We start from the raw sequence: 22,403 nt of genomic DNA on the forward strand, positions 1-22,403 counted from the left end.
ATAACCCCCACGGCCAACCCCTGTTGTGATTTCACCATCGCCGCCAAACAAAAACAACAGATGCTGCCTCGCCTGTTGAGTTCCTCCATCACCTTTTGAGTTGCTTCAGATTCCACTATCAACAGTCTCCTGGGCCTCTTTTTATTTTGACACACTGACTCTGTGCTGACTGTCACACACTCACCAACACTGTATCCTTCCCTAATCCCTTCAATTGCCCCCAGATTCTACTCCTCACTCCCACACTAAGGGCAACTTATAGCCGCCAATTAGCCAATCGACCAAAACGTCTGATGAAGTCCTGATGACGGGTTTGAAATGTTGACTGTTATTGAGTCATAGTCATAGAAAAGTACAGCACCGAAACAGGCTCTTCAACCCATCCAGTCCATGCCAAACCCATTTAAACTGCCTACTCCCATCCAACTGCACGGGGACCATAGCCCTCCATACCCCACCATCCACGTCCCTATCTCTTAAATGTTGAAATCGAGCTGGCGTGCACCTCTTGTGCTGGCAGCTCATTCCAAGCTCTGAGTGAAGTTTCTCATGTTCCCCTGAAACTTTTCACCTTTCACCCTGGTTGTAGTCTCATCCAACTTCAATGGAAAAAGCCTGCTTGCATGTACCCTCTCTATCCCCCTCATAACTGTGTATACCCGTATAACTGTATATCAAACCTCCTCTCGGACTTCTACGTTCCAGAGAATAGGATGCCTATTCAACCTTCCCTGTAACTCAGGTCCTCAAACCCGAGTGAAGAAGTTTCCCCTCATGCTCCCTTTAAACTTTTCACCTTTGAACTTTGACCAATGACCTCTGGTTGTAGTCCCACCCAAGTCTGATTGCATTTACCTTAACTATACCCCTCATAATTTTGTATACCTCTATCAAATCTCTCCTCATTCTCCTACGTTCCAAGGAATAAATTCCAAACCTCTTCAATCTTTCCTCATACCTCAGACCCTCCAACGTCTTTGTAAATTTTCTCTGTACTCTTTCAACTCTATTTACATCTCTCCTGTAGGTTGGTGACTAAAATGGCACACGATGCTCCAAATTAGGCTTCACCAATGTCTTGTACAACCTCAACATAACATCCCGTCTCCTGTCCTCAATTCATTAATTTATGAAGGCCAAGGTGCCTAAAGCTTTCTTTATGACTCTATCTACTTTTTATTCTTCTCCATAGATGGTGCCTGACCCACTGAGTTCCTCCACCAGTTTGTGTGTTTATTACTCAAAATTTCCAGCATCTGTGATATCTCTTGGTAGCATAGTGGTTAGCCAGATGGCTTTCGGCACCAGAGACATGGGTTCATTTCCCACAGCTGACTGTCATGCCCTGATTAATCAAGAAACTATCAACTTCTGCCTTAAATACACCCAATGACAGTCTCCACAGCAGCCTCTGGCAACGAATTCCACAGATACACTGCTCCCTGGCTAAAGAAATTTATACGTTCTGTTCTGAAAGGATGACCCTCTATTCTGAGGCTGTGTCCTCTGGTCTTAGACTCACCCATTATAGGAAGCATCCCCTCCACATCCACTCTTTTGAGGTCTTTCAACATTCAATAGTTTTCAATGAGATCCCCCCTTATTCTTCTGAATTCTAGCGAGTAGAGGCCCAGAGCCACTAAACGATAACCCTTTAAATCCCTGAACCATTTTTATGAACCTCCTTTGAAGCCTCTCCAATATCAGCACATCCTTTCTTAGATAATGGGCCCAACTTGATTTTCCCAATCTGTCTGCATATTGAAACCCCCCCATGACTGATTGACATTTTGACAAGCCTTTCCTACCTCCCATTGCAACTAGTAGCCCCCACGTGCAAACGGGAAGTTTATCATTATCCACACATGTGGCACAGGTGCAATGAGAAACTCTGAACTGTCTCCACAACCCGTGCACCCACTTTCCAGGACTCTACAACTCAAGTTCTCACTATTAATAATTTTCTTTTAATTTGCATAATTTACCTTCTTTTTCATTTCGGTTGTTTGTCAGTCTTTGTTTATATATAGTTTTCATGAGTCCTGTTTTATCTCTTTATTTTCCTGAATCATACGTTTGTACAGTATATAGTCAGATATACTCAGTGGCTGCTTTATCAGATCAGAGCACCTGTCCTAGACCTGTCATATAAATGTAATTGCAAATAAGCACGGCAGCTTAGGAGTTGTGGGGATTTGGCATGTCATCAAAAACTTTGACAAACTTCTAGAGATATATAGTGCAGAGTCTGGTATGGAAACGCCAATGCCCTTGAACAGAAAATCCTACAAAAGGTAGCGGATTCGTCCCAGCACATCACTGGTAAAGCCCTCCCCACCACATCTACATGAAATGCTGATATAGGAAATAGCATCTGTTATCGGACATTCTCACCACCCAGGCCATGCTCTCTTCTCACTGCTGCCATCAGGTAGAAGGGACAAGAGCCTCAGGACTTGCACTGCCAGGTTCAAGAACAGTTACTACCCCTCAGCCATCAGGCTTCTGAATAAAAGAGGTTGACGAAACCCATCTACTGAGATAACACATGCAAAATGCTGGAGGAACTCAGCAGGCCAGGCAGCCTCTATGGAAGTAGGCAATGCCTGGCCTGCCGAGTTCCTCCAGCATTTTGCGTGTGTTACTTGGATTTCCAGCATCTGCAGATTTTCTCATTTCTGATATATTGAGATGTTCCCACAACCAATTATCTCATTTTAAGGACTCTTTATCTCATGTTCTCGATATTTATTGCTATTTATTTGTATTTGCATTTGCACAGTTTGTTGTCTTCGCACTCCGGTTGATCTTTCATTGATCCTGTTGTAGTTACTGTTCTATAGATTTGCTGAGTATTCCCACAGGAAAATGAATTTCAGGGCTGTATATGGTGACATGTGTACTTTGATAATAAATTTACTTTGAACTTTGATCAGGTACACCTGCTTGTTATTGCAAATATCTCATCAGCCAATCATGTGGCAGCAACTCAATGCATAAAGACAGGCAGACACGGTCAAGAGGTTCAGCTGTTGTTCAGACCAAACATCAGAATGAGGAAGAAATGTGATCTGAGGGGACATTGGCCGTGGAATGATTGCTGGTGCCAGACGGGGCGGTTTGGTTATCTCAGAAACTGCTGATCTCCTGGGGTTTTCGCACACAAATCCCTAGAGATTGGTGCAAAGAAAAAAAATCCAGTGAGAGGCTAATTCAGTGGGTGAAAACTCCTTGTTAAAGAGAGAGGACAGAGGAGAACGGCCAGACTGGTTCAAGCTGACAGGAAGGTGACAGTAACTCAAATAACCACATGTTACAATGGTGTGTGCAGAAGAGCATCTCTGAATGCACAACGGGTTGAGCCCTGAAGTGGATGGACTACAGCAGCAGAAGACCACGGACATATACTCAGTGGCCACCGAGTGTATACTTACTTTAAAAATAGATCTACTTTGACTTTCACAAGTTCAAGATTAACTGCTGCTTTATTTTTTTAAATTTATTTATTGAGATACAGTGTGGAACAGGCCCTTCTGGCCTTTTGAGCCGTGCTGCCCAGCAATCCCCCCGATTTAACCCGAGCCCAGCCACAGGACAAATGACAATGACCAATGAACCAACCAAGCAGCATGTCTTCAGACTGCGGGGGGAACCACATCAATGGTCCGCCCCTGCACCTTCTGGAACATTCAGCTCCAATGTATACCTCAAAAGCTGGGTCCAGGAATACAGGCTTCACTTTTCGGAAACTCCACCCAACAGTCTCTCCAAAGATTTTCCCATGCTCGAACTCATTGGAATTCCTGGAGTTCATTATTTAAGTACAGTGGGAGGAAAATGGGCTCAAATTCAAGAATAATTAGACCAGCCTGCAACCCATTCCTGAAACCAGAGTGTTAATAAATAAACTGATTAATTCCATCTTGCAATTGCAAACATTGCTTCCAAATCCTTGACTAGATTCCAGCTAATATGTCACTTTTGGTACATGCTACTCTATAAATAAATAACCAAAACTCTTTGACCAACTTGACTCTATGAGATGAATGCCCTTTAGGCTAACTTCGTACACAAGTTCATCACTTGAACTATTTTCTCTTCAGCAATGTCAAAGTTCAGAGTAAATCTTGGGTCCAAGTTCATAGGTCCTTGAAAGTGGTTACACAGATCGATAAGGTGGTTAAGAAGGCTTATGGAATGCTTGCTTTTATTAATTGAGGCATTGAGTTCAAAAGTCAAACGTTAAGTTGCAACTGTAGAAAACTCTAGTTAGGCCACATCTGGAGTATTGTGTACAGTTCTGGTCGCCCCACTATAGGAGGGACGTTGCGTGCAGAAGAGGTTTACCAGGATGCTGCCTGGTTTACAGGGCGTGTGCTATCACAAGAGGCTGGACAAACTTGGGTTGTTTTCTCTGGAGTGCCGGAGGCTGAGGGGAGATCTGACAGAGGTTTGTAAGATTATGAGAAGAGTAGGTTGAGTGGACAGAGAGTATCTGTTTCCCAGGGTTGAAATGTCTAATACCAGAGGGCATGCATTGATGGTGAGAGGGGGTAGGTTCAAAGGGGATGTGAGGGGTAAGTATTTTACTCAGAGAGTGGAATGCACTGCCTGGTATGGCAGTTAAGGTTATTAAGAGACATTTGGATAGGCACATGGATGTAAGGAAGATGGAGGGATATATTGCTTAGGTAGGAGGGTTTAGTTTGGGGGTGGGGTGTTGATTTACCTTTTAGCTGGTTTGGCACAACATTGTGGGCCAAAGGGTCTGTTCCTGTGCTATATTTTTCTATCTTTCCAATTATTAGGACACAGATCTCTAGCATTGGCCCTGGCTGGATCTGGAACCCACATTGATGAACGTTCTCGATGAATCCTCTGTCAACGTAGCCACGCCATGCCGGATGGACAGCCGCTGGAGAGCCGACACATGACCCTGGTTCAGAGCCTCTAAGGAACTCGGAGGGGTCCTGTGCTCCTAAAGCGGACATTTTTATCTCTGAATTTGTTAATTGATCGTCAGAGGCTACCGACAGAGGAGGGCAAGGAGGATCGTGCATTTCCGGAGGCCAGCCGGGTGGTTCGGATTTTTTCGGAGACTGATCGGGGATCGGGAATTATCGGAGATTGTCCGTGAGGTTCGGAAATTTCCGGCGACCGATCGGGGATCGGGAACGATGACGGCCGTGAGGTTCGGATTTTTCCGGCGATCGATCTTGCGGTTCGGGTATTTACGGAGACCAGCCCGGGAATTCGGGCATTTCCGGTGAGGGAAACGATCTGAGTTTCGTGAGTTTCTGGTAAAAAATCGGCTACTTCCGGCAAGGCTCGGCGGGCCGCGGAGGTACCACGGAGGCCGGGGACTGAGTTCGAGCAGTCAGGTAACGGCGCGCCGCCTATCCTTTCGCTAGCATCGTTCACCGGGACGTGAGCCCGTAAGAAACCGCTCCTACGAGGAGACACAGGAACACGTGACATCTGATCACGTGGCGCCTTCAGGTCTGGGGGGCAGCCGAACGGGGGGATGCAGCCGGTGGGGTCAGTGCAAGGGTAGTCTGATACCCCGTGAGAGGCTTCCCCTTATCAACATGTGCTGCAGAGGGAGAAATGCCAGTGGAGCCTGATCCCCAGTGAGGGGCAGAACCAGAGGAACATGGTCCTTCATGAGAGGTAGAGTTAGTCGTGCGCAGTGCCGGTAATTCCACTTCCCCACTGAGGGGCATGTGGGGTATGTGTCCCCTCAGTGACCTCAACAGACTCACAGGTGAAGTGTCGCCTCACTTGAAAGGACTGTTTGGGACCTTGAATGGTAGGGAGGAGGTGTAAGGGCAGGTTCCGCTTGCAAGGTTAAGTGGGTAGGGACAAAATAGTTGAGGGAGACACTAGGGAGTGATCCCTACAAAAGCAGAAAATGGGTAGGGGGGAGCATTTTGTGCACGTTGTTCGGATTTCCAACATTTGTGGATTTTCTCTTGTTCGAGGACTTCCAAATCCTTTTGCACCTCTGGTTTCTGAATTGGCTTACCATGTTAAAAAAAAGATAGTTACACCTTTATTCCTACCAAAGTGCATGACCATACACTTCCCAACACCATATTCCATTTGCCGGTTCTTTGCCTATTCTCCTAATCTGTCTTAAAGTTCTCCTGCAGACTCCCTGCTTCTTCAACACGACTTGCCTCTCCACCCATCGTTGTATCATCTGCAAACTTAGCCACAAAGGCAAACAATTCCATCCTTCGAATGTTGACATATTACATGAAAACACCAAACCCCTGTGGAACACCACTAGTTACTGGCAGCCAACCAGAAAAAGCTCTTGTTATCCTCACTCTTTGCCTCCTGTCAGTCAGCCAATCTTCTAGCCATGCCAGTATCTTTCTTGTAATACCATGTAGCTTGTCAAAGGCCTTCTGAAAATCCAAGTAATCAACGTCCAATGATTCTCCTTTGTCTATCCTGCTGGTTATTTAGAATCATCATAGAAAATCTACAGCACATTACAGGCCCTTCGGCCCACAATGTTGTACCGACCATGTAACCTACTCAAGAAACTGCCTCAAATTTCCCTACTGCATAGCCCTCTATTTTTCTAAGCTCCACATACCTACCTAAGGGTCCCTTAAAAGACCCTATTGTATCCACTTCTACCACTTGCTGGCAGTGCATTCCACAGGCCCACCAGTCTGTGTGTAAAAAAAAAATTTAACCTCTGACCTTGTACCTACTTCCAAGCACGTTAAAACTATGCCCCCTCACGTTAGCCATTTCAGCCCTGGGGAAAAGCCTCTGACTATCCACACAATCAATGCCTCTCATCATCTTATACACCTCTATCAGGTCACCTTTCATCCTCTGTTGCTCCAAGGAGAAAAGGCCAAGTTCACTCAACCTATTCTCATAAGGTATGCTCTCTAATCCAGGCAACATCCTTGTAAATCTCTACAAGAAGAGATTTGTATTTCTTCAAAGAATTACAACAGATTGGTCAGGCAAGATTTTCCCTTAAGGAAACCATGTTGACTTCAGCCTCTTTTATCAGGTGCCTCCAAGTACCCTGAGATCTCATCTTTATTAATGGACTGCAGGATCTTCCCAACCACTGAGGTCAGGCAAACTGGCTTACGGTTTCCTTTCTTTTGCCTCCCTCCCTTCTTGAAGAATGGACTGACATTTGCAATTTTCCAGTCCTCCAGAACCATTCCACTCATTACTAATGCCTCCACAATCTCTTTAGGTACCTCTTTCAGAACTCTGTGGTGTATACCATCTGGTCCAGGCGACTTAATTACTTTCAGCTTCCCGAGCACCTTCTCCTTAGTAATAGCAACTGCACTCACTTCTGCCCCCCGACACTCTCGAATTTCTGGCATACTGCAGTGTCTTCCACAATGAAGACTGATGCAAAATACTTATTCAGTTTGTCTCCCTTTTTTTTTGTCCCCGTTACCACCTCTCCAGCATCGTTTTCCAGAATCAGGTTTAGTATCACTAGTATGTCGTAAAATTTGCTGTTTTGCCGTAGCAGTACATTGCAAACATACTAATAAAAAAGCAATAAATTACAGTAAGAAACGTACACTACTATTATGTATGGTGAGGCTGCCTAAGACTTTTGCATGTTACTGTATTTGTCAAACGGAGAGTGAATTTGTAAATCTGGCGGGAGCAAAGGAAGCTAGGAATGTGGAGGGTGGAGCACCACGGGAGGGGTGTCAGTGCTGGGTAGGGTGTCCAGACACACCCAGCCCTGAGACGCTAGGGAAGGTAATTTGATTCCAAACATTTGGTTTATTGATCATTACAGAATGTCACTCTGCTGCCTCCCGCTCCCTCCCCTTTCCCTTCCCCTTTTGTCATCCATAAAGTCATAAAAAGGTACAGAATAGAAGCAGGCCCCTCGGCCCATCTAGTCCATGTCATACTGTTTAAACGGCCTACTCCCATCAACCTGCACCGGGACCATAGCCCTCCATACCCCGACCATCCATGTACCTATCCAAACTTCTTTTAAACTTTGAAATTGACCTCGCATGTACCATTTGTGCTTGCAGCTTGTTCTACTCTCACCACCATCTGAGTGGTTTCCTCTCATTTCACCTTTAACTCTTAAAATTTCACTTTTGAAGGACTTCCACTTACCAAGTGCGTACACTTTTGCCAGAAAACACCTTGTCCCAGTCCACATTGGCCAGATCATTTCTGATGCGATGAAAATTGGCCTTTCTGCAATTTAGAATCTCAATCCCTGGACCAAGCCTATCTTTTTGCATATTTACTTTGAAACTAATGTCATTGTGGTCACTGATTGCAAAGTTTTCCCCGACACCAACTTCTGTCACTTGTCCTGTCTCATTCCTTAATAGCAGATCCAGTATCGCACACTCTTTGGTTGGGACTTCTATGTATTGATACAGGAAACTTTCCTGAACACATTTGACAAACTATCCCATCAAGTCCTTTTACAGTATGAGAGTTCTAGTCAATATATGGAAAGTTAAAACCACCTACCGTAACAACCTTATGTTTCTTGCAACTGTCTGTGATCTCTCTACTAATTTATTCCTCAAAATCCCTTGGACCAGTGGGTGGTCTGTATTATAGCCTCATTAACATGGTCGTACCTTTCTTATTCCTCATTTCCTTTTTTTTTGTAATTTATTTTTTATTGAAGTTCATCATCAAACAAACTTTCCATAAGATGTATTTTAGACATTGTACATATATATTATATAATCATATATATCACAAATCTCCACATAGTATTTATCTGAGGTATACACTTGTAGAAAAGAGTGGAAAGAAAAAACAAGCAAAAGGAAAAAACTATATACAAGTAGGGAGTGATTTTCTTTTAACAACATATTCATTGATTTGTGAGAATAAAATCAGGCCTATGAGGCATTATGTAGTTAAACCATTTTTCCCAGTATGAATCAAATTGTTCCAGCTTATGATTAACAGATGCTGTTATCTTCTCCATTTTGTAAATGTCCATTGTAATTTCCATCCATGCGTTTAAAGTTGGGCTCTCCTGTGATAACCATTTCCTAGTAAGAGTCTTTTTACCAGCCACCAACAGTATATTCATTAAATATTTATCTCTTTTCAACCACTCTTGACGTATATATACAAAATATATGGTCTTACTTTCTAAGGGTATTTCACATTTAAAGATGTCTTGTAGGGCATTGTGTATCCCCCTCCAATAGTTTTTGATAACAGGGCAGTCCCAAAAGATATGATAATGATTTGCATTTTGATTTCCACAATTTTTCCAGCAAACAGGGAAGTTACTATCTTAATGGGATTTCTGAGAGCGTGTAATAAAATATCTTATCAAGTTTTTCCATCCAAACTCCCTCCATTTCTGTGAACTGGTACACTTCCATTGATAGCTCCATATTATTGTCCATTCTTCCTCAGATATAATTATCCTTCCTTCCTTCTCCCATTTTGTTTAATGTATGAAGTCGAATGTGTTTTAAGATTTGACCGTTAACTGAATTATATGCTTTTCTAAAGAGTTCTATCAAGCATGTATTTGCCTTGGTTACATTTTTAAGTGTCTTATTAACACTGTTGCATCTGTAAATACCGATAAAAATCTTGTTTTTCTAATAAGTGTTTCTCTTTAAGCATTTCAAAACTGAACAGTGTTCCTTTCATGATGTTGCAAAGAACTATTATTCCTTTAGTTGTCCAGTCCTTAAATCTAGCATCCAATTTATTTGGTGTAAAATCTGAGTCATATGCACACCATTTAAGAATTGCAATATCTCCCTCTAGATTATATTCTTTTATAGTAGTTTTCCATATTTTAAGAGTCAATTTCACCCATGGGTTATCAATAGTATTTATGTACCTTTGCAGGTTGTTATCAGCCAAAATTGCTTGTATGGGGATGGGAAGTACCCGCTCCTCAATGTTTTTCCATTGAGCGTCATATGATGGGTTGCACCAACATATCACAGCTCTCAACTGTGCTGCAGAATAATAATCTCTAAGAGAAGGCAAGCCCCATCCCCCCTTTACTTTTGCTAATTGCAAAGTTTTGAGACGAACTCTAGGCCTTTTACCCTGCCAAATATACCTTGATAACATCTTGTTCCATTCATTGAATTGATTTTGATTACCGGGTAATCTTTATTGGTAGGGTCTGAAAGAGATTTAACAGTCTGGGCAGTATATTCATTTTAATAGACTCAATCCTTGAACTGAGACTGAAAAAAGGAATCAGGTTCCATCTTGCCATATCTTCCTTAATTTTTTTGTATAAAGGCTGATAATTACATTCTGATAATTTTGCCAAATCTTTTGGCATAATGATGCCCAAATATTTGAAAGACTGTGTGTGCCATGCCCAGGGGTATCGACTCTCAATTTCTCTTGGTGGGCTATAGTAATATGAAAGTAATTGGGTTTTATCTATGTTGATCTTGTATCCTGATAATTGACCATATTGTTCAAAGGATTGCATCAATTTAGGTAAAGACTATGTTGGTTGCCCTAGATAGATCAAAATGTCATCCGCATAACAAGCCAATTTATGCTCTGTCCCTTTAATAGTAATTCCCCTGATATCTTCATTTTGTCTGATGTATTGAGCTAATGGTTCCAGATATAACGCGAAGAGTAGCGGTGACCATGCACAACCCTGTCTCGTGCCCCTTTCTAGGGTAAGACTATTTGATAAATATTCATTGATTTTAATCCTAGCAGTAGGATTGTCATATAGTGTCTGTATAGTTTTAATAATTGTGTCTTGGAAACCAAATCTATGTAAAACTCTGTAAAGAAAATGCCAATTAACTGAATCAAATGCCCTTTCAGTGTCCACACTTATCACTATTGCTTCGATTTTAATTTTTTGTATATGATCCATAATGTGAAGTGTCCTTGGTATATTGTCTTGTGTCTGGCATTGTCATATAAAACCTGTCTGATCGTTATGTATCAGTATGGGTAAAAATTCCTTTAATCGTTTGGCCATGATGGAGGTAAATAATCTATAATCTACATTAAGAATGGATATTGGTCTAAATGACCCGCATTCCATTTTATCCTTGCCTTCTTTCGGTATAGCTGAGATTATCGCTTCCTTCCAACTGGGTGGCATTTGTGCCTTTTTTAGAGCCCAGTTCAGTGTGGGGAGTAAAACAGGAATTAACTCATTTTTAAATTCTTTGTACCACTCTGCCATATACCCATCTGATCCTGGTGACTTGCTTAATTTAAGCCTACTAATTGCAGCTTTTAATTCAACTTCAGTTATGCCAGCAGTCGTCGTTCTATTTTGTTCTTCACTTAAAGTGGGTAACTCTAGAGAATTCAAGAAGGTGTCAATTTGGGTTATGCTTCCCCCTGGAACTTTGGAATACAGAGTTTTGTAAAACACTTCAAAAGCTTCTTGAATTTCACTTAGCTTATTTTTTATCATCTTTGTTCTTGGGTCCCTAATTTTATGAATTGTATTTTCTGCTATTTTTTTCCAGTTTCCACGCCAGTATTTTCATAGATTTTGATCCATTTTCATAATGTCTCTGTTTCAGAAACATTAAATTTTTCCTGATTACTTGCGTAGCCAAACAATTAATTTCATTCCTAATTCTTTTAATTTCCCCTGAGACGAGCTAGGGCCCAGAGAACTCGCCGGCGTTTCTGCATAGAGTTGATGTATGGCTTCCTCCTTGTGTAATACAGTTTCAAGTTGCATTAATGGAAGCAGCGACGGACTGTGTTAAGTGACAATGGTTTTCTGAAGTACTCCCGAGCCCAGGTGGCTATAATTGTCACAGTAGCATGACGGTTTCTTAGGCAGTGCCGCCTGAGGGCTCGAAGATCACGCGCATTCAACAGTGGTTTCCGACCTTGCCCTTTACACACTGAGATGTCTCTGAATTCTCTGAATCTTTTCACAATATTATGTACTGTAGATGTTGAAAGACCTAAATTCTCTGCAATCTTGTGTTGGGAAATGTTCCTTTTGAACTGACTAACAATTCTGTCACGAATTTTGGCACAAAGGGGTGAGCCACGACCCATCCTTGCTTGCAAAGACTGTGCCTTTGATGGACGCTACTTTTATACCCAGTCATGATACCTCCTCTGCTACCAATTAGCCTGCTTAATGTGGAGTCTTCCAAACCGGTGTTACTTGAATATTCTGTGCACTTTTCAATCAATCTTATTTTAACTCTGTCCCAACTTTTGTTGAGTGTGTTGCAGCCATCAAATTCTAAATTTCTGTATATTTACAAAATACAATTAAGTTGGTCAGTAAAACTATTGAAAATCTTTTCTTTGTACTTTTGTCAGTTAAATAAGGGTTCACATGAATTAACATATCAGAGATTTTTGTTTTTGTTGCAGGGGTTTGTGTGTGTATATGTATATATATATATATATATATATATATATATATATATATATACACACACACACACACACATATTACATACATACACATATATGCACACATATATATATTCTCATTTTGGTTGGGAAAAAGGAGTAAGTGAGCGAATAAAGAATAACAACTAAGTAATATAAAATCCACATTATAATAAGTATTTCTGGAGATAGGAATATCACCGTCTACTTTTGCTTCTGTTTAGTTTCTCAACATTTTTAAAGTTAGCCAGACCTTATGGCTCTTCTGAAGGGGGTGAGGACTGTCTTTGGGAAACTCCCGGTCTCTTCCTGATATACTTCTCTCAGCCTCCTCCCGTCTCCTGCCTTCTAGATTCTCGCACTATTTCCCAGGCGGAGCGGGATAATTCCTCTGCCAGGCTTTCCCTCGGTTTGATCACGCTGATGGGCAACCCTCTGGCCTTCATGTCTGTAGTCGCCTCTTCCACTGTCTGCTACAACCGCATCCCGTCGTCATAAAACACTCGAAGTTTAGCAGGGTACGGAGTTTGAAATCTAATCCTCTTTTGCGTTAGTACTTGCTTTAGTTCAGTGTATTCTTTGCGTTTCTGCAGGACTGCGAGGGGGGTAATCTTGGTCGAAATATATTAATTTATCGCCTAAAAACACCCTCTTCTTACCCCAGGCCCTTCATAGAATCTCCGCCTTAGTACTGTACCGAAGGAATTTAATTATTATTGAGCGTGGCTTATCTTGGGTAGACTTCGGGACTAATGCGCGATGCGTTCTTTCGATTTCCAGCTCCATAGTCGAGGGAAGCTCCAGCGCATCCGGCAGCAACTTTCCAACAAACTCCGTCATAGACAAGCCCCCCGCTCCTTCGGGAACATTGTATATTCTGATATTTTTCCGCCGTGATCTTCCCTCCAGGTCAAGCAGTTTACCTTCTTGGTGATTTAATTTTTTTATTGTCTTACTCAGTATCCATTCCACGTTTTGAATGCGATCTTCCACCTTCTCAATTCGAGTCTCTGCCACCGCTATTTTTTGATTGATGTTGGCGAGCTCTGACTTAATATCATGTAGCTGCTGCTTTATTTCTTTCTGGAACTCCCTTATCTCTTTCAGGATTTTGATCATATTCACCACTTCGCCTGAACAAGGCCCAGCGTCTGCCTCGCTAGCATGCGGTCAGGTAGGAGAGCCGCTCGCTGCACTCCTCTCAGCCGCATGCTCCACAGTGTCGCTTTTTAAATTTCCATTCCTTTTCCCCATTCTTGCCCCTCTTTTCAGTTCAAATATTTTCTGAAAAATACTATATTTGATGGGTTAACGGGGCTTAATACTCATTTTTCCGGAGGAGCTAATGACTTAAGCTGCCATTCTCGACGATGACGTCACCAGAACTCTCCTTATTCCTCATTTCCATCCATAATGCCTCACTAGATGAGTTCTCCAGTCTCTCTTGACTGAGCACTGCCATGACATTTTCCCTGACTAGTAATGCCACCCCTCCTCCTTTAATAAGTCCCGCTCTGTCGCGTCTAAAACAATGGAACCATGGAATGTTAAGCTGCCTGTCCTGCCCCTCCTGCAACCATCTCATTAATGGTTACAATGACATAATTCCAGGTGTTGATTCATGCTCTAAGCTTATCTGCCTTTCCTACAATACGTCTTGCATTGAAATATATACAGTACATCTCAGGACACTAGTTGCACTACACTCAACCTTTTGATTTATGACTTTGTTTGAGGTCTCACCAACTAAAATGTGCCTAAGACTTGGGTGATGGGGGCCCTTGTGTGATATAGGTCCTTGAAGATGTCCAGGAAGCTGAGGAGGCCAGTGTCCATGATTGAGCTGACGAAGTTTACAACTGTCTGCAACTTTTCACGATCCTGTGCCGTGGCCTCTCCGCACTTGACAGTGATGCAGCCAGGCTATACCTGTAGAAATTTGTGAGTGTTTTTAGTGACGTACCATAGTGGCTGTCCATCATCACTAACGATGACTGCAAACCTGTGTGGGAGAGTTAAAGTGGAAAAGCCATTGCACTGGGGCAATTCCACTCTCTCGACCTCAGAAGTCTGGGTCTAGTGGTATGAGTAGTCACCACAACTGGGGTCTTCCTTGGTTGCAGTGAATGACCGTGCCAACTTATCTGCCTTGTTTTATCCTTCACTTTCCACGGAACATTGCGGAACTGCCTTTCTGGCCATTGGATCTCACTGTTGATCTCATCCGCCCAGTCCACTGGAGCTGACTTCGCCTGCCTTCACAGGCATGTCCCTATTTCACCAGGGTATGAGGCCGTCGGCTACCCTAACCTTTTTAAACCATTCTGTCATTGATTTACTCTCGTTTTTCAAATCATGGTCTTGTTGCATCATTCAACTTCTATTAAGCTTTGGGTGATGGACCTCTGCCCTAACATTCTCCTGTTGAATGTCTTGATACAATTTTGAATTCATTGTTCCCAGCGACTACAAGCTGTCCAGGCCCTGAGGCAGCAAAGCAGCCCCAAACCGTGATGCTCCTTCCACCGTGCTTCTCAGTTAGGATGAGGTTTTGGTGTTGGTGTGCAGTGCCCTTTTTCCACCAAACACAGCAAAGTGCATTTCTGCCAAAAAGTTCAACTCTGGTCACATCTGCCACAGAATATTGTCCCAGAAACATTGTGGAACATCCAGGTGGTCTTTGCAAACTTGAGGTATGTGACAATGTTTTTCTTGAAGAGCAGTGGTTTCCTTCGTGGTGTCCTTCCATGAACACCATTCTTGTTCAGTGTTTTTCTTATAGTGGATGCAAAAACAGAGACTTTGGCAATTTCTAGGGATTTCTGAAGATCTTTTCTTGTTACCCTTGGGTTCTTTTTCTCTTCCTTCACCATTCATTGATTGGTACTCCTGATCCCAATATCTTTTGTAGAAGGCATTACCCCAGAGGTTCGCATACTGTTTTTGAGCCTGGACTGTGATTGTTTAAATGGTGTACTCAGTGTTGATGAGAAGAATACAATTGTTTGTGTGTTACTAGTTTAGGCAGATTGTGTTTGTCTATTATTGTGACTTGGATGCCCACATTTTATGAGTAATTAATGCAGAAAACCAGGTGATTGCAAAGGGTTCACAAACATTTTCTTGTAGTTATATGCTGGAGATTTTAAACCTGATTCAGATTCTGATGCTGCCTGTATTGGAGGGTATCAGCTGTAAGGAGAGATTGGACAAACTTGGGTTGTTTTCTCTGGAGCGGCCGAGAATGAGGGGAGACCTAACAGAAGCTTATAAAACTTTTGAGAGGCACAAATGGGGTCAGGGTCATTTTACCGAAATAGAAATGTGAAATACAAGAGAGCCTGCATTTAATTTGAGGAGGAAATTTAAAGGGGGTATGCAGGGTACGTATTTTAGACAGTGTGGTGGATGCTTGGACTGAGAGGTTTAGTTAGGTTCGGCACCAAGTTTGGCATGTACATTCTCGTCCGAAAGGCTGGTGTTGTCCCGCATTGTGTTCCATATATTTCAGCAGGATGCTGAGGAACCCTTTAATGTGAAGTATGGAACTCTCTCATTTCAGGAGATGGCGACTAACGGAACCGATGCTCGACCACTTTTTGGGGGCTCGTTCTCCATTGTTCTCCCCCCTCATTTCACAGATGTCAGGTAAGTCCAACGTAACAGGCAGATAGGCTCATGAAGAGAACTTTTGGTACGTTGGCCTTCATAAACCACAGCGCTGAGCACAGGGGGTGGGATTTTCTGTTGAACTTGTATAAGATATCCAGTATGGAGTATTGTGTGCATTTCTGGTCATCTACCTGCAGGAAAGTTCAAAGTAAATTTATTTTCAAAGTACATACATGCCACCTCTTGCGGGCATATGCAGTAAATCCAATAAACATGATAGATCAATAAAAGACTGAACCCACAAGGATGGACAAACAACCAACGTACAGAGAACAAGCACAAAATACAAAAGAAATAATAATAAATAAGTAAACAATTAATATCAAGAAACTGAGATGGAGAGTCCTTGAAAACGAGTCCGTAGATTGTGGGCAGAGTTCAGTGATAGGGTGAGTGAAGTTATTCCCTTTGGTTCAAGAGCCTGATGGTTGAGGGGTAGTAACTGTTCCTGAACCTGGTGGTGTGGGTCCTGAGGCTCCTAATTCTTCTTCCTGATGGCATCAGTGAGAAGAGAGCATGGCCTAGGTGGTGGCGGTTCTTGATGGATGTTGCTTTTCTGCAACAACACTTCATGTAGATGTGCTCACTGGCGGGGAGGGCTTTACCCATGATGGACTGGACCATATCCACTACTACTTGTAGTCTTACCCGTTCAAAGGCATTGGTATTTCCATACCAGGCTGTGATGCAATCAGTCAATGTACTCTCCACTACACATCTATAGGAATTTGTCAGAGCTTTAGATGTCAAGCTGAATCTTCAAAGCTCCTAAGGAAGTTTTACTTATGACAGCTGTGCTTTCTTCATAATTGTACTTACGTCCCGGACCCAAGACAGGTCCTCTGAAATGATAACACAGAAGAATTTAAAGTTGCTGACCCTCGTCACCTCTGATTCCCCAATGAGGATTGGCTCATGGACTTTTGGTTTTCTCCTCCTGAAATCAATAATAATCTCCTTGGTCATGCTGACATTGAGTGAGAGGTGGTTGTTGTGGCACAGTTCAGCCAGATTTTCAATCTCCCTGCTTTATGGTGATTCGTCACCAGCTTTGATTCGACCCACAACAGTGGTGTCATCAGCAAATCTGAATATGACATTGGAGCTGTGCTTTATGCTTTATACTCTATAACAAATGAATTAGGGGAAACTTCGTCACACAAGCCAGCTATTTAGTAAAATCCTGATTGATCCTCATTGTAACTTCATCCCTGTGTTCCCATCTCTCCTTGGTAATCTTTTGTCATACTTCCCATTATGCTGCTGTCCTTTAGGGCTGCAATGAAGATCCTCCATCTCTGGCGGTGTTCAGGACTTCCTTCATCGTGTCAGTAGCTTCCTCTCAGTTTTCACTACTGTCAGTCATGCAAGTCCCAGTTGGAGACTCAGGAATGCCGTCACACTCAGATGTAGAAAGATTCTTCATTGCTGTTTCCATAACAATTCTGTTTTGTTAGTCAGGCCTGTTAGCACTGAGCTAAAAACCTGAACCTGGAGGACCAGTGGACCACTCTTAGTCAAGTCTCTACCCTTTGACCTGTTTGGCATGGGTGACCCTACCAAGAGCTAAAGCATACAGCCCTGACTCCAGCCAACATCGCTCTCCGGGTCATTGGGGCACGCAAGCCTTCAAATCCAATGACAAGGTTGTGGTCCTCTTGGAGGATGGTGGGACTGAGCAGATCAAGCAGCATCTGTGCATGAGTGGCAGGGGAAAGGAATGGTTGATGTTTCGGGTTGAGACCCTGCATCAAGACCGAGGGTGGAGAGGAGTTCGTTCATTATGTTCCGTGTCGTATGACCTGGATGATTATTGTCTTTCCATGACCATGATTGTCCTTGGCAAATGTTTTTTACAGAAATGGTTTGCCATTACCTTCTTCTGGGCAGTGTCTTTACAAGATGGGAGACCCCAATACCCTTCAGAGATTGTCTACCTAGCATTAGTGGTCACATAACCAGGACTTGTGATCTGCACCGGCTGCTCATACAACCATCCACCACCTGCTCCCATGGCTTCATGTAACCCTGAACGGCTAAGAGGGGGGTGTGGGGTGGAGTTTGGAGAGGACTAAGTAGGTGTTACACCTGGCTCGAGGGTGACCTATAGGCTAGTGGAAAGAAGGAGCATCTTACATCTCCTTCAGTAGGGACATATCCCCACCCTGCCACCTGGGGAGAGAAGAGGTCAGTATAAAGAGGAGAGAGGGGTGACAGGGGCCAGTGGGTGATTGGTGGATCAGGGACTGTGAAAGATAACAAACAGATGAAGACCGGGGGGGGGGGGGGGGGGGGGGCGGCGGTGTGGGGGGAGACATTCGGCACTCTGAAGAGGCTGGAAATCTGGAACAACACACAAAAAAAAAACTACAGGAGGAACTCAGCAGGTCAGGGAGCATCTGCGGAGGGAACTGAACCATCGGTGTTTTGGGTTGAGACCCTTCATCAGGACTGGAAAGAAAGAGGGCAAAAGCCTGAAAACAAGGGTAGAGGGGGAGGGAAGGAGCACGAGTGGTGAATGCAGGTGAGGGGGGTAAGGTGGGGCAGTTTGGGAAGTAGGAATAATTTGATAAGTGGGAAGGCAAAGGGCTGAAGAGACGTTCTGATAGAAGAGGGCAGTGAACCATGGAATAAAGAGTGGGCAACCTTGGGGGGAGGGAGGATGTGGGAAATGGGCAGGTTGCCAATAGGTTTCTATCCATTGCCTTAACCAAGACATTCCCAATGAGGGTGGTTACATGTCCTAAGGAGGCGTTAGGGGAAATGGAAGTAATCGGGGGGGCGGTAAGTGCCACCCTAACTTGAGGCACAAGACCTGAGCCGACTGTGTCAACTCACTGCTGTTGTCAACGTCTGATAGGCATTCCCATTCTGTGTTAATTTTTTATTTTAATTTAGCCCCGTTATTGATGGATAAATACATATACAAATAAATACCTTTATGAGTCTGAAGGTGGTGAAGCCTGGAACTCTAATCCTGCTAAAAAGCAGAAACTACAAGAAAGTGTGTCAATACAATGTTACATACCTGGAGTATGCTTTCATTCCGTTCCCATCAGATCAGTGACGACCCATGCGTCTTATTTGTAATACTGTAGTGTACTGTCTAATGAAGCCATGAAACCATCAAGGCTGCAGGAACACTTCTGTAAAAGACACCCTGAAAAGGCTACTTGTGGTATTACTCAGTTCCAGAAGATGAAAGAAACATTTGAAAAGTGTTGCACACTGGAGTCATTTGCCAGGAAAACTAAAAATTACCTTGGTAGTGGTCTCATTGGTTCTTATAACATTTCCAAAATGATGGCAAAGCATAGAAAATCTCATCCAATTGGTGAAAAATCAATAATGCCTGCTGTATCAGAATGCTCAACTCTGTTCTCAAAATGGATACCAGTATTTTAAAATCATTTCCTCTGAGTAATAACTGTAGCTCATCATATTGATGAAATGAGTGAAGACACTGAGTGTCAACTATGCACAGAGCTACAAAAAACAGAACAGGATACAACTGGATGAGTCAACTGTGCGAGACAATGAGGCATTGCTCGTGGCATATGTATGGTTTATTAAAAAAGGAAAAGTTTATGAAGAGGTTATCTTTTGTAAAAAGTTAATAACAATTATCAATGGAGAATCAATCTATGACAAGCTCAAAATATATATTGAGGATAAAAGGAACATGATTTATTGTGCAACAAGTCACCATGCTGGTTTAGTGGCATTTATGAAAAGAGAAATTCCAAGTCTGTTTGCAATTCATCATCAACATCTCACCGCCAAAAACTTCAGCCAGCGAATTTTTGCAAGCTAATATCTGCTATCAACAAAATTAAAGCTCGTCCATTAATATTTCACCAGTTATGCCAAGATAATGATGAAGTGTTTGAACTCTTGTTTCTTCACACTGAAGTGTGTTAGCTATCAAAAGGCTGCTGCTTAAAGTGTTTCTTTGATCTTTTTAACACTGGTTGAATTATTGCTCAAAGTCGACAAGAGCTTGGGAAACAAGATGGAATTTCTACGTGGAATGTGGCATACCTAGCCTATTTGTATGACAAAATGAACATTCCAAATATGAAACTGCAAGGTGAGAATTTCAATTTAATCCAGGCAAAAAGTGCAGTGTCTGTCCACTTTTATCAGAAAATTGGAAATAAATCAGCAAAACATTGGGAGAAGAATGTTTTCACAGTTTCCCTGCATGGAAAGTATGGTGATCTGCAAGAGTACTGTTTAGACCTTCAGTCACTAAAGAAGGATTTTCAGAATTGATAAAAGAATTTAAACGATCTGGAAATTCCAGTCAGGGTAATTAACCCTTTCTGTGCAAGGTGGAAAAACAGGAACAGAGCTTGCAAGAAGAAATCATTAAAATTTTGAATGATGAGGAGACAAAGACGCTTTTCAAAACTGATGGCATATGTTGGATGTGGCTACACTATCATACAAAGCTTCCTGGTCTTTGGAGAAGACTCTTCATTGCATTTCCATCCTACCTTGTTGAAAGAAGCTTCAGTGTAGTGAAGCACAAACTCACAAAAATCAGAAACTGCTTGGACATTGTTACGCGTGGGGACTTAAGGCTTTTGCTGTCACAAGTTGAACCAGATATTTCAACTCTTGCTAAAAGCCATCAAGCTCAAGGATCACATTGATATTGAAGCTGCTGTACAGCACACAGGTCCTGTGTAAGCTAGGTTTAAAGACAAATAAAAATTTAAAGCAGCTATACAAGACCTTGGTCAGACCCCACTTGGATAACTGTGTTCAGTTCTGGTCACCTCACTACAGGAAGAACGTGGATACTATAGAGAGAGTGCAGTGGAGATTTACAAGGATGTTGCCTGGATTGGAGGGCATACTGTATGACAATAGATTGAGTGTACTTGGCCTTTTGTTCTTGGAGTGACAGAGGATGAGAGGTGGCCTGATAGAGGTGGATAAGATGATGAGGGGCATTGATCGTGTGGATAGCCGGGGGCTTCTAACCAGGACTGGCTGAAATGGCTAACACAAGGGGGCATAGTTTTAAGGTGCTGGGAAATAGGTACCGTGGGAATGTCAAGGGTAAGTTTTTCACACAGAGTGGTGGATGCATGGAATGCACAGCCAGTGACGGTAGTGGAGGCGGATACAACAGGGCCTTTTAAGAGACTCTTAGATAGGTACATGGAGCTTAGAAAAATAGAGGGCTATGCGCTAGGGAAATTCTAGACAGTCTCTAGAGTAGGTTATATGGTCGGCAGAACATTGTGGGCCGAAGGGCCTGTAATGCATTATGGATTTCTAAGTTTCTATGTTCTATAATTTTTCTCATGTCAGCATATGGTAGACATGTCTTTACACTATGGGGATGCTGGAAAATATATTGTGCCTAAGAGGGGCATTGGCAGGTATGAAAGTGCTTTAGTTGGGCTGAAAAATGGTTGGGAAATACGGCCTTAAACAAGTAATCATGACTGTGCTGGCTGTTTTTTGGGCAATTTTGAATCGGAGTGGCCTGCAGATAATGAACACTGAACTGAATATGCTTGGGCTCTTTTCAATTTTGTGTTTTATGTTCTGTGTTTTTCACTCATTTATTTTGCTGTTTGCATGATTTGATTTTTACGTGTTGTTTTTGCCTCTCTCCCTCTTTCCTTCCCTCCTCTCTCCCTCCCTCCTTCCCACCCTCCCTCTCTCCCTCCCTTCTCACTCCCCCTCTCTCCTCCCTCTCTCCTCCCTCTCTCCTCCCTCTCTCCTCCCCCTCTCTCCCCCTCTCCTCCCCCCTCTCCTCCCCCTCTCCTCCCCCCTCTCCTCCCCCTCTCTCCTCCCCCTCTCTCCTCCCCCTCTCTCCTCCCCCTCTCTCCTCCCCCTCTCTCCTCCCCCTCTCTCCTCCCCCTCTCTCCTCCCCCTCTCTCCTCCCCCTCTCTCCTCCCCCTCTCTCCTCCCCCTCTCTCCTCCCCCTCTCTCCTCCCCCTCCCTCCTCCCCCCTCCCCCTCTCTCCTCCCCCCTCTCTCCTCCCCCCTCTCTCCTCCCCCCTCTCTCCTCCCCCCTCTCTCCTCCCCCCTCTCTCCTCCCCCCTCTCTCCTCCCCCTCTCTCCCCCCTCTCTCCTCCCCCCTCTCTCCTCCCCCCTCTCTCCTCCCCCCTCTCTCCTCCCCCCTCTCTCCTCCCCCCTCTCTCCTCCCCCCTCTCTCCTCCCCCCTCTCTCCTCCCCCCTCTCTCCTCCCCCCTCTCTCCTCCCCCTCTCCTCTCCCCCTCCCCCCTCTTTCCCTCCTTCCCTTCAGTCATTCTTATGCCTACACTGTACTGCTGCCACAAAACAAGAAGTTTCATGGCTTATGTCAGGGACCAT

General features: G+C 43.5%; 1 protein-coding gene across 1 annotated transcript in view; it reads left to right on the plus strand.

The window, feature by feature from the left end:
- The first annotated feature begins 4,933 nt into the window (after window positions 1-4,933).
- Window positions 4,934-22,403, plus strand: part of rangrf (RAN guanine nucleotide release factor) — a 31,912-nt gene continuing 14,442 nt past the window's right edge. The window contains 2 exon segments of the mRNA XM_073048736.1: window positions 4,934-5,381; window positions 15,956-16,041. Of these exon segments, the coding sequence (XP_072904837.1) occupies window positions 15,959-16,041 (83 nt within the window). The 5' untranslated portion in view covers window positions 4,934-5,381; window positions 15,956-15,958.

The sequence above is a fragment of the Hemitrygon akajei genome, chromosome 6 (genome assembly GCF_048418815.1).
Source record: "Hemitrygon akajei chromosome 6, sHemAka1.3, whole genome shotgun sequence".
Lineage (NCBI taxonomy): Eukaryota > Metazoa > Chordata > Chondrichthyes > Myliobatiformes > Dasyatidae > Hemitrygon > Hemitrygon akajei.